The sequence below is a fragment of the Octopus bimaculoides genome, chromosome 12 (assembly GCF_046866305.1).
Source record: "Octopus bimaculoides isolate indiv1 chromosome 12, ASM4686630v1, whole genome shotgun sequence".
NCBI classification, from domain to species: Eukaryota; Metazoa; Mollusca; class Cephalopoda; order Octopoda; family Octopodidae; genus Octopus; species Octopus bimaculoides.
In genome coordinates, this window is record NC_142939.1 from 65522855 (window position 1) to 65535354 (window position 12500).

General features: G+C 39.4%; 1 protein-coding gene across 1 annotated transcript in view; it reads right to left on the bottom strand.

Moving 5' to 3' along the window:
- Nucleotides 1-12500, bottom strand: part of LOC106884490 (uncharacterized) — a 75011-nt gene that overhangs the window by 60796 nt on the left and 1715 nt on the right. The window contains exon 2 of the mRNA XM_089361231.1: nucleotides 10615-10666. Coding sequence (XP_089217357.1) covers nucleotides 10615-10653 — 39 coding nt within the window. The 5' untranslated portion in view covers nucleotides 10654-10666. The remainder of the gene's footprint in view (nucleotides 1-10614; nucleotides 10667-12500) is intronic.

Below are 12500 nucleotides of genomic sequence, written 5' to 3' on the forward strand. Positions count from 1 at the left end.
TCTTTACGTTCTGAGTTCAAATTCCGCCGAGGTTGACTTTGCCTTTCATCCTTTCGGGGTCGATAAATTAAGTACCAGTTGCGAACTGGGGTCGATCTAGTCGACTGGCTCCCTCCCCAAATTTTCAGGCCTTGTGCCTAGAATAGAAAAGACTATCTATTCCTCGATGTTAAAGTACAATGTCAGTGTTGACATTTAAAATCAACAACAGCTTGCAAAATATTGCTAAGACTTTCATCTGCGAAGCCGAATATTCCAGAAACAAGCAAGAGCAAGGTCTCTGGCGTTACAACGAGATGGCTGTTATTTCAGAATTTCCTTCTTCTAGAGTAGTGGCCCTCAGCCGGGGGCCATATGACCGTTGAGGGCTCATAAGATTTTGTTGTTATGTGCAAGAAATTGCTTATACAATACACGAAATATCTTAACGCTTATTAAATACAATTTCTAATAATTGCTTGTTCAATACTCAAAATATTAAAAAAAAAATTTTTTAAGCTTTTAATATTTATTCCAAAAATATAATAGGATTAAAAAATATATATATTGAATGGCTACGAGCGTTCATCCTAGTAAAATAGGAATCAGGGCTGAAGGGGGTCAATAGGCAAATAATGCTTGAGAATCATGTTCTAGAGAAATGACTAAATGAAGAATAGGGGCTTCTCAGTCCCAGCTATTGGCCGTTGACTCCACCGAGTTCATCTGTCCTTTCACAGGCTTTGTTTCTCTTCCTGAAGGATGTCAAGCGAAAACCACTTTTCTTACCAAGCAGATTTGGTAGGGTTGCCGGTTTAGTTGCCGACGGCCCGATCATGCGAAAGGTTGTGCTGGGTTACATGATACATATACATTTGTCCATCTGCTCGGTTACGGGTTATAAAAGGATCCAACATAAATTAAGGTAGGGACCGGTCATACATATGAACATACAAATCACACACGTGCGCGCACACACACTCAAATTTAGATACAATAATTCCCACCAAAACCTACTCACAAAACATTGATCAACCAAAGGCTATTGTAAAGGACACTATTCTAAGGTGGAGAGCAATGGGCTTGAACCAAGAACTACGTGGTTGCCTAGCAAACTTGCTAACCACATGACTATTCCTACGCATGTATTAATTTAATTACTTAACTTCATCAAAACACAGTAGACATGTCAATGTTGTCTCAAGTTAACCTAAATATGCTAATAATATAATTATCACAATTCAGTCATGTTAATTTACGTTAATGTAAACAGAAGTAAATCAGGGAGTGAACGTTAAAAACATAACAAGAAACAAATGTATTTGTCTTTTATCTTTTATTTCAATCATTGAACTGTGGCCATGCTGGAGCATCGCTTTGCCGAGACCAGTCGAGTGAATCGTACACCGGTATTTACTTTTAAGTCTAATATTTATTCCGTCGATCTATTTGGCTGAACTGCCAGCTTACGGGGGTGGGGAGCTAAACAAACACGCACACATTTTACATATCTATCTATCTATCAGTCTGTCTGTCTGTCTGTCTGTCTGCTTATGTGTCCCTCTGTATTTATTTATCTATTTATCTATCTATCTATATATATTTTATACATACACATACACACACATATGTATACACACATGTATATATATATATATATATATATATATATATATATATATATATATATATATATGATAGACGGCCTTCCGCACACTTTCCGTCACCCAAATTTCCTCATAAGTTATTGGTCGGCACTGGGCTGTAGTAGAAGACACTTGCTTAAGTTGCCGTGCAATTTGAGATTGAACCAGAGACCACTTGGCTGTAAAGCGTGTTTCTTAACCACACAACCGTTACTAGTGAAGAAAGAAATATACGCAATGAAGTGGGTATATTTCTTTCTTCACAATATTAGTAATCAACTAACATTTTGAATCCCTTGTTTGTTTTTTTTGTTTTTTTTTTGCAGCAAGTACAAGAGACAACTCTAGACATGTTTCGTTTTTGTTACAACCTCACCAGCGAAGCATATCTACCGTGCTTGCCTAATTAGTGCTGGAAAGAATAAATAGGCAAGCGTGTAAGGCAGAACTAAAACTACCGTTCATATGATATCACATGAACGCTATACATACATTTAGAAGGTTCCATCACGCGCGCGCACACACACACACACACACACACACACACACACACACACTCACAAACACACACATACACACACACATATATATATATCGAGTTTTTAAACTTAACAGAGGCTACACATCTTTACCTCTCTGTCATTTTGTCTCTTTGTTACATTCTTCTAAGTCCAAGCATCTAAGGTTACACTGACATAACCGATTTGTCTATTTAGTAATTCAACCACGCTAAAATAATATTACTGAAATAAAACACACTCTCAGCGATTATCTCAAGACAAGATTCAACTCCAGTGCACCGTCCCACCCATGCCCTTTCCTTTGGTTTTTATTGTGTGTGTTTTTAATTCTTTAATCCCCTCAAAATTTTACCATACTAGTCTCATAACGAAACAACTAAGAACTCTACTACTACTACTTCTACTACTACTACTACTACTACTACTACTACTACTACTACTACCACCACCACCACCACCACCACCACCACCGCAACCACCACCACCAGCAACAACAACAACATCGCCACTACAAACACCGCCACACCATTACTACTACTACTACTACTACTACTACTACTACTACTACTACTACTACTACTACTACTACTACTACTACTACTACAATTACTACAACTACTTGTACCTATATACCAAATAACACCACCACCACCATATTTAAAGCCCACTGTCCTTTCTAATGTTCTGAATGTTCTTCGCGGCCCGTTTGGCCAATTAGGAAAAGACTATTATTATTATTATTATCATTTCACAGCTCACCCTAGGTGAGCTGTGAACTGGGTACACTAGGAATGCCTTTAGCTATAGGTCTGACTGATCATTGGTGACCCGATGTTAAACAACAACAGCTGCTGCTGCTGCTGCTGCTGCTACTACTACTACTACTACTACTACTACTACTACTACTACTACTACTACTACTACTACTACTGTTGCTGCTGCTGCTGCTGTTGTTGCTGTTGTGCTGCTGCTGCAAATACTGTAACAATCCCAGCTTCCCTCCCAAGGGATAGCAAATGTGCTGTGGGATTTCATCGGCCCACGTTAATAAAAAAACGAAAACGAAAACAGCAGACGATTTTTGAGTCATCTGAGAATTCTTGGTCTTAGATATTGGAAAACATTAAGAGCGTAAAACATTAAGAGCGTAAAATTTGATTATTGTTCTCCTTAATAACATTAAAAGCGTAGACAAGGGTGGGCGAAATATTTTGCAGGATGGAGGGCAGGGAGATTTTAAGGTTTGTTGGTGACAAATGTGTTCTTTCGCTATTTAATTTTAATTTCTTTTTTTTTTCTGTTATGGGTTGAAAATAGTTCCGCTTTCCAAATAATCCATTGATAAAATAAGATAAAATTAAAATAATATTAAAATAAAATAAAGTAAGAAAATAATTGTATGACATGGCAGTTTTTGTGTGTTTTTCTTTTAAAAAAAGGGTTTGCCATAATTTCATATCCGCGCACACAAGCACATACATACATACATACATATACACACGTACACATACACATACATGCAAATATGTAGGCATATATACATATATGAATACGTACTTATAATAGTACTATGAATACATAGATGCACGCATACATACACGAACATATACGCCATAGAAACTGGGAAACCGGGCCCATGAGCCTGGCTAGGCTTTAAAAGGGCGCATAAAAAAATGTATATATGAATGTGTATCTATCCATCTATCTATATCCGTTTTTTTTTTTGTTCTCAGTTTTTTCACTCTAATCCCTTTCTGTCAAAGAGCGTAGGTACGAAACGCCGAGGACTTTTTCATTCTTCCCGAACGTCAAACTAATACACCTGCTTGTTGTTCCCTCACCTGTTTTTTTTTCTTTTGTTTTCTGTAACTTTTAACTATATATATATATATCAGTGGTGACTCCGGCACCCGTGCTGTTCAGGTTTAGCCCGAGTATAAATTTAGTAAAGTGAACGTGTATTTGCAAACTGATTTACTTTCTGTCAACACTGACTTCAAGTACACAACTGCAGCCAATAATTCGGGCTCCTTTTATCGAGTTTGTTCGCTGTTCATTTATTTTCGTTCGGCGTCTGGCGGTCGTCTTAAAGCTGCCCTGTGTCAAAAAATATAATTCGTAGCAGACATCCTCTCAACATCGTTTACACGCCCCTGATTCGGGTTCAGACGTTACAGCCCGAGTTGTCATCTATAATCATAAAAATCAAAAGTAATTCAAATTCAATGTTTTCTTGAAACAATAAATTTCTATAGAGATTAGGATTGAAATTCCAATCTATGAAAAGTTCCCGTTCTACAATATTCTTAAAGGAACGAAAAATTATCCAGCAAATCGGGCTAATACCAACGAGCCTGGTAGGTGTAAAAGACTAACTGGCATCTCTTGTCAAATATATATACACATGTCCAAATATATATACACATTTCGTACGCACATACATTCATTCATATATACCTATACACATGCGCGCACACAAATATTCATACGCACGAACATACACACACACACACACACACACACACACACACACACATTTATAAGCGCGAACATTTGTCTTGGAAAAAAGTTGTCACTGCTTTTAATCTATTATTTACCATTCATTCTTTCGGGCTCGATAAAATAAGCACCAGTTGAACACTGAGATCAGAGTAATCGACTTAACCCCTCCTCCCAAATTGCTGGACTTGTGCCAAAATTTGAAACCAATATTTACCCCCTTCTTTTTTCTTTGTACAGAGAACCATATAAAACTTAGATTTATCCATGAACAAAAAATACCCGTATCTGAGACTTCTCTGAGATTAAGCAGGAGCGAGCCAAGAAAGGAGATTCACAAAAACTGAAGGCTGTAATGGAGTGGTAGTTGTAGACAGAAGAAACACATAAAGTTGAGCAGGAGTGTTAGTTGAGTAGGAGTGTTAGAGCAACAGTCTAAAATATGCCAGCTTGTGGCGTCAAATTGTTTTTCCTTGTACTTCGGTTTTTTTTTTAACACAGAGAGGCACACATACGTACTCACACAGAGGCACGCACGTATACACATGCAGAAAGGTGTACATGTACACATGCAAAGAGGCTGGCGCACATATGCATATAGAAACACGTGCACACAACATGCACGTACACACACACACACACACACACACACACACACACACACACACACACACACACACACACACACACACACTCGCAGAAACACACATATATGCTTTGCTCTTTTACTGTTCCAGGGTCTCAGTCAAGCATATAAACCTAGTATTTTTTAGTCTAGTGAGCAATATTTATGTGTCGCACGTCTAGGTAACGGGATATAAGCAGAGACACGTACAAACACAACACACACACACACACACACACACACACACACAAGACACCCACGCACACATACGTTATCAGACTTATAAAGATATATAAAATATACATACACACATAAATATATATAGCCTTCGACTTTTCTGTGCAGAAGGGTTTTTATGCCCAATAGTTACATGCTTTCATTTAGAGTTTTATATGCTTCGAGATCCACTATTCCAAACAATAATTATTTCATGTTGTCGCGAAAGTTTATAAATTCTTATGACGTCAATAATAGTTGTGTGTATGTACATGTATATATGTACACACACACACACACATACACACACACACACACACACACACACACACACACACACACACAATATTTACGGAAACAGTCGAAGTATCCTTTCTACAATTGGCCTGAAATTTGGGGTAGGGGACTAGTCGATTACATCGACCCCCGTGCGTAAATGGCACTTATTTTATCGACCCCGGCGGAATTTGAACTCAGAATGTAAAGACGGACGAAATGCCGCTTATCATTTTGTCCGGCGTGCTAACGATTCTGCCTGCTCGACGCCTTCGAAACAGTTGAAATATCGGTTACAAATTTTGGCACCAGGCCAGCAATTTCGAGTGCTGGGTAAGTCGATTACATCATCCCCGGTACCCAAGTGCTATATATTTTATCGACCCTGAAAGGATGAAAGGCAAAATTGAATTCGGCGGAATTTGAACTCAGAACGTAAAGCCGGACGAAACGCCGCTTATCATTTTATCCGGCGTGTTAACGATTCAGCTTGCTCGACCCCTTCGAAACAGTTTAAACTAACTTAGGCAAATAGACAATTATGTATTTCACAGATTTTTTTCTGCAAAGCGATTAGCAAGAAGACCGAAGAAGAGTAGAAAGGATCAAATTTAGTGCGATGATGTATATCATGAATGCAGCTGATACGAAAAGATAAAAAAAAAAAGTCAAGTCACTTATATTAAATGAGAGAATTCTTCTCAACGACAAACAACAGTAAATACGGCGTTTGTCACATCGCATCGCATCGTCTTCGCTCACTTATTGCTGGGAAGGTCGAGGTGGGACAGACAGAGTACTCAAGCACACATTCTAACGAGTGCTGTCATGAGGAACTATCTCCAACTGATCCGGCTAGATTCTCAAGGAAAATCAACTTAGCTCATGAATGTCATTTAACCGTCTTGCGGTGATCTACGGCCTTTGTATAGATCAAATATGCCCCAAGCATATTTAAACTGAGTTCAGTCGCTTACTGATTTCTGGTTTCTATGTGATATATTAACAACGGTACACGTTCGCGATTCTCTTTGCAATGGCGCTGACAAAGGTGTCAAGCGGGCTTAAATTTTTATGGACATCAAACTGCAGAAGTGCAATATATCTGAAGATTGAATATATTATATAAGTCTTCCCTGGGTATGCGACGTCATGGCACAGTAGTTCTGGTCCCATCTACATGGCGTGACTGATTCGTTCGTCTTGATGTTTCTCTCGTTCTTCCCCCCCTCACACTCTCTCTTCCTCTCTCTCTTCCTTCCTTTCGCCCTCTCTCTCTCTCTCTCTCTCTCTCTCTCTCTTCCTTCCTTTCTCTCTCTCTCTCTCTCTCTCTCTCTCTCTCTCTCTCTCTCTCTCTCTCTCTCTCTCTCTTTCTATTTATGTGTGAGAATAAATTTCTCTTTATGCGTATGAGAAGAGGGAAAGTGCTTATGTCATTCCTGTTTAATTAATAAATTGCAATCTCTCTCTCCCTCCCTCTTTTTCTCTCACTCTATCTGTATACTTATATTTCTGGGCATGTCTCCAGTGTCAAAAAATACTGTCGCCAAAACAGGTTCAATGTCCAGTTTGCCATGCCAAATCGCCAGCGTCCAAACAGCAGCACCAATTTGTTTCATTCCAGCCACAACTGCAGACAGAGTCGTAAGGACGCCATCAGGATATAAAGCGCGTGATGGCAAGGTGTGGCTTACGTAGGTTGATAAAATAAAGTACCAGTAAAATACTGGTGTCGATTTTATCGTATAACTTCACTCACCTAAAACATGGGTGACATTGTACCAACGGAAAAAAGTCATCATCAACATCATCATCATTAAGGAGGCATAAATATGCACTCTCATATATGCAATATTTGTGTGTGCATGTGTGTGCATATACGAGGCTAAAGTGTAGAAGATAAAAACATTGGAGCGAATTCCGCAAAGTAGGATGGAAACCAGGGACACGTGGTGGTGAAAAGAAATTTTGTACCGCTCTATGTACCGTGCTCACAGACTGCTTAGCACTGCACAGACATATAACATTTTTAAAAATCGCATCATCAAGACAGAGCCGGAGTTTCAGACTCAGAAGTACGTAAGACCCTTATACCTTTTGGCCCTCTTCAAAGCTTAAAGCTAAGGGTGCGAAAATAGTTGCGTACTGCTACCACACTTGGGATACGGTACACCTGCTATATATATATATATATATATATATATATATATATATATATATATATATATATATATATATATATATATATATATATATATATATATATATATATATATATATATATATACTACGGGCTTCTTTCAGTTTCCGTCGACAAAATCCACTCAATAGGCTTTGGTCGGCCCGAGGCTATAGTAGAAGACACTTGCCCAAGGTGCCACGAAGTGGGACTGAACCCGTGATCATGTGGTTGGTAAATATATGTGTGTGTGTATATATATATATATATATATATATATGCAGAAAGAGAAAGAGAAAAGGGAGAGAGGGGTGGGGTAGGGCATTCTAGACTTCGTCCGAAGAAAAGACCCTTTCCCATCCAATCCTTCTGCCTCATGCTGTTACGCCTTTCGGAGTTCCAGTTCTGCATACGTCTCTTTTACTGCTTTTCGGCAAAAATCGAGAATGTTAACACAAGGACACACACACACACACACACACACACACACACACACACACACACACACACACACACACACACACGCACGCACGCACGCACGTACACACACACATACACACACACTCGCGAGCGCGTGTAGGACAAATATATATTCTTACATCTAAGACAGTGCTACTCCTACACATGTTGAGAAATCCTAAACGTCATCGAAATACGAAAGTCTCAGACTCCTTATCTTCTGGGCAATCAACGACCAAGGTGTGCTCTGCATCAGCACGTATATTCGCAAATCTCAGCAAGTTGTTTTCCTTTTTGTTTTTGTGCGGAAGAACTTATACCATACACTTAACCGAAACCCTAAAAGAAAACTCTGAAAGTTACATAATATGATGTAATCCTAGATACACTTAGGCTGAAAATAAAATGTGATGTTCATGGGTGAAGTACCTTTGGTGATAGTTTTGCTCGATCAAAGCCGATCCGGTGTTTAAGAAAAAAACAAATTAAGAAACACATGTAGGAATTTTAAGTGGGGGCAAAAGGGGTTCGCTAAAGGGTGCCCCTACATGGTTGATAGAGAAATAGCATTAGAGATAGCAGCCAAATTCCTCTCAAATCACACTTTATTGTAATAGATAATGCCGGTGAGATATCAAATGATATACTTCACTGCTTGAGAGAAAATTTACTTGGGTGTGACCTGGTCCTTTAGAGCGTAAAAAGTTCAGAGCCAAAACAGCATCAGGGGTTCCTTCTCTGAAGACATTCTGCTGTTTAGCACTCCCTTGAGTTTCTTACCATCTGTGTACATTGATGTTTGTTTTTATGGATAAAAACTGTCAACGGTTACTCGATGCATTTTAAGTAGATTACATTTTTTTATTACGAGGAAAAGGTTCACAGGGAATGTCTGGCGGAGCTACAACCGACTGCGAAGTCACTGTCAATATTTTTCTTTGTGTGTGTGTGTGTGTGTGTGTATGTGTGTGTGTGTGTGTATGTGTGTGTGTGTGTGTATGTGTGTGTGTGTGTGTGTTTGTGACGGGCTTCCGCACAGTTTCTGTCTGTCAAATTCACTCACAAGGCACTTGTCAGACCATGGCCGTAGCAGAATAAAAAATAGTTGCTCAAGGCACGACGCTTTGGGTGTGAACTCGAAACCACATACCTGTGCCTACTGCACCTACACACACACTCACACATGCACACACATTGTATATACTATATATAAAATCTATAACTATATCTATATCTATATATATATATATATACAGTGTATATAATATATATATATATATATATAGAGAGAGAGAGAGAGAGAGAGAGTGTGTGAGAGGGAGGGAGGGAGGGAGAGAGAGGGGCGCGTTGGTTGTGTGGTAAGAAGTTTGCTTTCCATCCACATGATTCCGGGTTCAATCCCATTGCGTGGCACCTTGAGTAAGTGTTTTCTACTATAGCCACGAGCCAACCAAAGCCTTGTGAGTGGAAATGGTAGACGGAAACTGAAAGAAGCCCGTCAACGCCGGTGTTAAAACGGGGGTAGCTGATGAAGGAAATTGTTCTCTATGTGGCTTGTGTGTTTTCTGTACTCTGATTATCATTATTTTCTTGTCTACGTTTTGTTTACAATGTCCTGTACCCAGATATGCACCTATACATACAGGTGGATGTAGGTATGCACATACCTGTACGTATATATGCATATACTCATTTACTATTTGTTTATATATATATATATATATATATATATATATATATATATATATATATAGAGAGAGAGAGAGAGAGAGAGAGAGAGAGAGAGAGAGCTGTGTGTGTATGTGTCTGTGTGTCTGTGTTTGCCCCGCAACACTGCTTGACAACCAGAGCTGGTGTGTTTACGTTCCCCGTAACTTAGCAGTTCGGCAAAAGAGGCCGTTAGAGTAAGTGCTTGTCTTAAAAATAAAGAATTAAAGTTCTGGGGTCGATTCCAACGATTAAAAATTCTTCAAGGCAGTGCCCCAGCATGGCCGCCGTCTAATGATTGAAACAAGTAAAAGATTTAAAAAAAAAAACACTTGGTTATTATCACGGATCTCCTAATGAGGACATGCCGAGGGCTAAACAACAATAACAACAATGACGCGAGGTGAGTATGGAAAGGATTGTTAATAATAATAATAATAATAATAATAATAATAATAATAAGAAGAAGAAGAAGAAGAAGAAGCAAACCAATCGTGCTTGACTTACCATGAAGATGAATGTGGCGATGCCTTTCGACCGGAACATTTCTGTAGTGATTCTTTAAAGGACAAAAACAGACACAGTTAGCAGCTGTTGACTGCATGGAAGGAAGGCTGGGCTGGAGACTGACGGCAAACCGGTAGTGACTACCACTGCTACTACTACTACTACTACCACTGCTACTACTACTACTACTACTACTACTGCTGCTGCCAATAATGATAATGAGGAATTGTTATGGAGGCACAAGGCCGTAGATTTTTTTCTTTTCTTTTCTTTTCTTTTCGTTTTCAAATGCTTTTGGCTTTTGGTGAGGGGGTGGATGTTTGGATGGTTGGATGGTTGGATGGGTGGATGAGTGGATGGCTGGGTAGCTGGGTGACCGGGCAGCTAGAGGGGCGGGGGAGGGACGAGGGAAAGGATGCAGACTCTAATATCAGTTTCACTTCCAGTGCTTAATAAATGATAATAATAATAATAATAATAATAATAATAATAATAATAATAATAATGATGATGATGATGATGATGATGATGATGATGATGATGATGATGATGATTTTCTATAACAGGCAAAAGGCCTGAAAAAAAATTTAATGGTTACAAATTTTGGCACAAGGCCGGCAATTTCGTGGGTGGGGGTAAGTCGATTGCATCAACCCCAGTGCTCAACTGGTTCTTATTTTTTCGACCCCCGTAATTTTCGACCTCGTAATTATAAAAGGCAAAGTCGACCTCAGCGGAATTTGAACTCTGAACGTAAAGACGGACGAGATGCCGCTAAGCATTTCGACCGGCGTGCTAACGATTCTGCCAGTAACAATAATGATGATGATGATGATGATGATGATAGGCGAAAAACAAAAAAAAAGGGGTGGGGCTCTCAAATTTACAGTGAGCGCAGCGTAGGATTGGGTAGGGGTCAATTACTAATGCATTTTATCAACATTCCCCCTCCTACATCACACCGGTGGGACGAAAATTGAAATCGACATGGGCGGGATTTGAACTTTGAACTACTTAATTAGCGTAACACATTTGTCAGACGTGCTGTGCTAGCTACTGATGATGATGATTGATGATGAAGATGATGATGATGATGCCACGTAGTAGTAGTAGTAGTAGTAGTAGTAGTAGTGGTAGCAGCAGCAGCAGCAGCAAAGCAATGCAATTTGTGCATTTGTGTGATGGAATGCAGAGAACTTCACTAAATACAACATTCGTTTCTACTCTAGGCACAAGGCCCGAAATTTTGGGGGAGGGGGCCAGTCGATTAGATTGACCCTAGTACGTAACTGGTACTTAATTTATCGACCATGAAAGGCAAAGTCAACCTCGGCGGAATTTGAACTCAGAACGCAAAGACAGACGAAATAGCGCAAAGCATTTCGCTCGGTCTGCTAACGTTTCTGCCAGCTCGCCGCCTTCGCCAAATACAATACTAATGATGTTACGTGCGTGCGTGCGTGTGTGTGTGTGTGTGTGTGTGTGTGTGTGTGTGTGTGTGTGTGTGTGTGTGTGTGTGTGTGTGTGTGTGTGTGTGTATGATCAGTCCAGTTACGGTCCGAACTTGCAAGTGATCTTAAACATAGCTCGGCTGGACTTTCAGTGAACCACTGACTCTCAGATTTTGCTAACTGCACAAAATGCATTCTGGACGATTTGAGGCAGGGCAGCGTTATTAATCGATCAGAGAAAAAAAGATCGATATCTGAAGTACCTGAGATGATTAGTATGCGTATGCATGCATGTATGTATGTATGTATGTATGTATGTATGTATGTATGTATGTATCCTTCTATCTATCTATCTATCTATCTATCTATCTATCTATATCTATCTATCTCTTTCTCTTTCTCTCTCTCTCTCTCTCTCTCTCTCTCTCTCTCTCT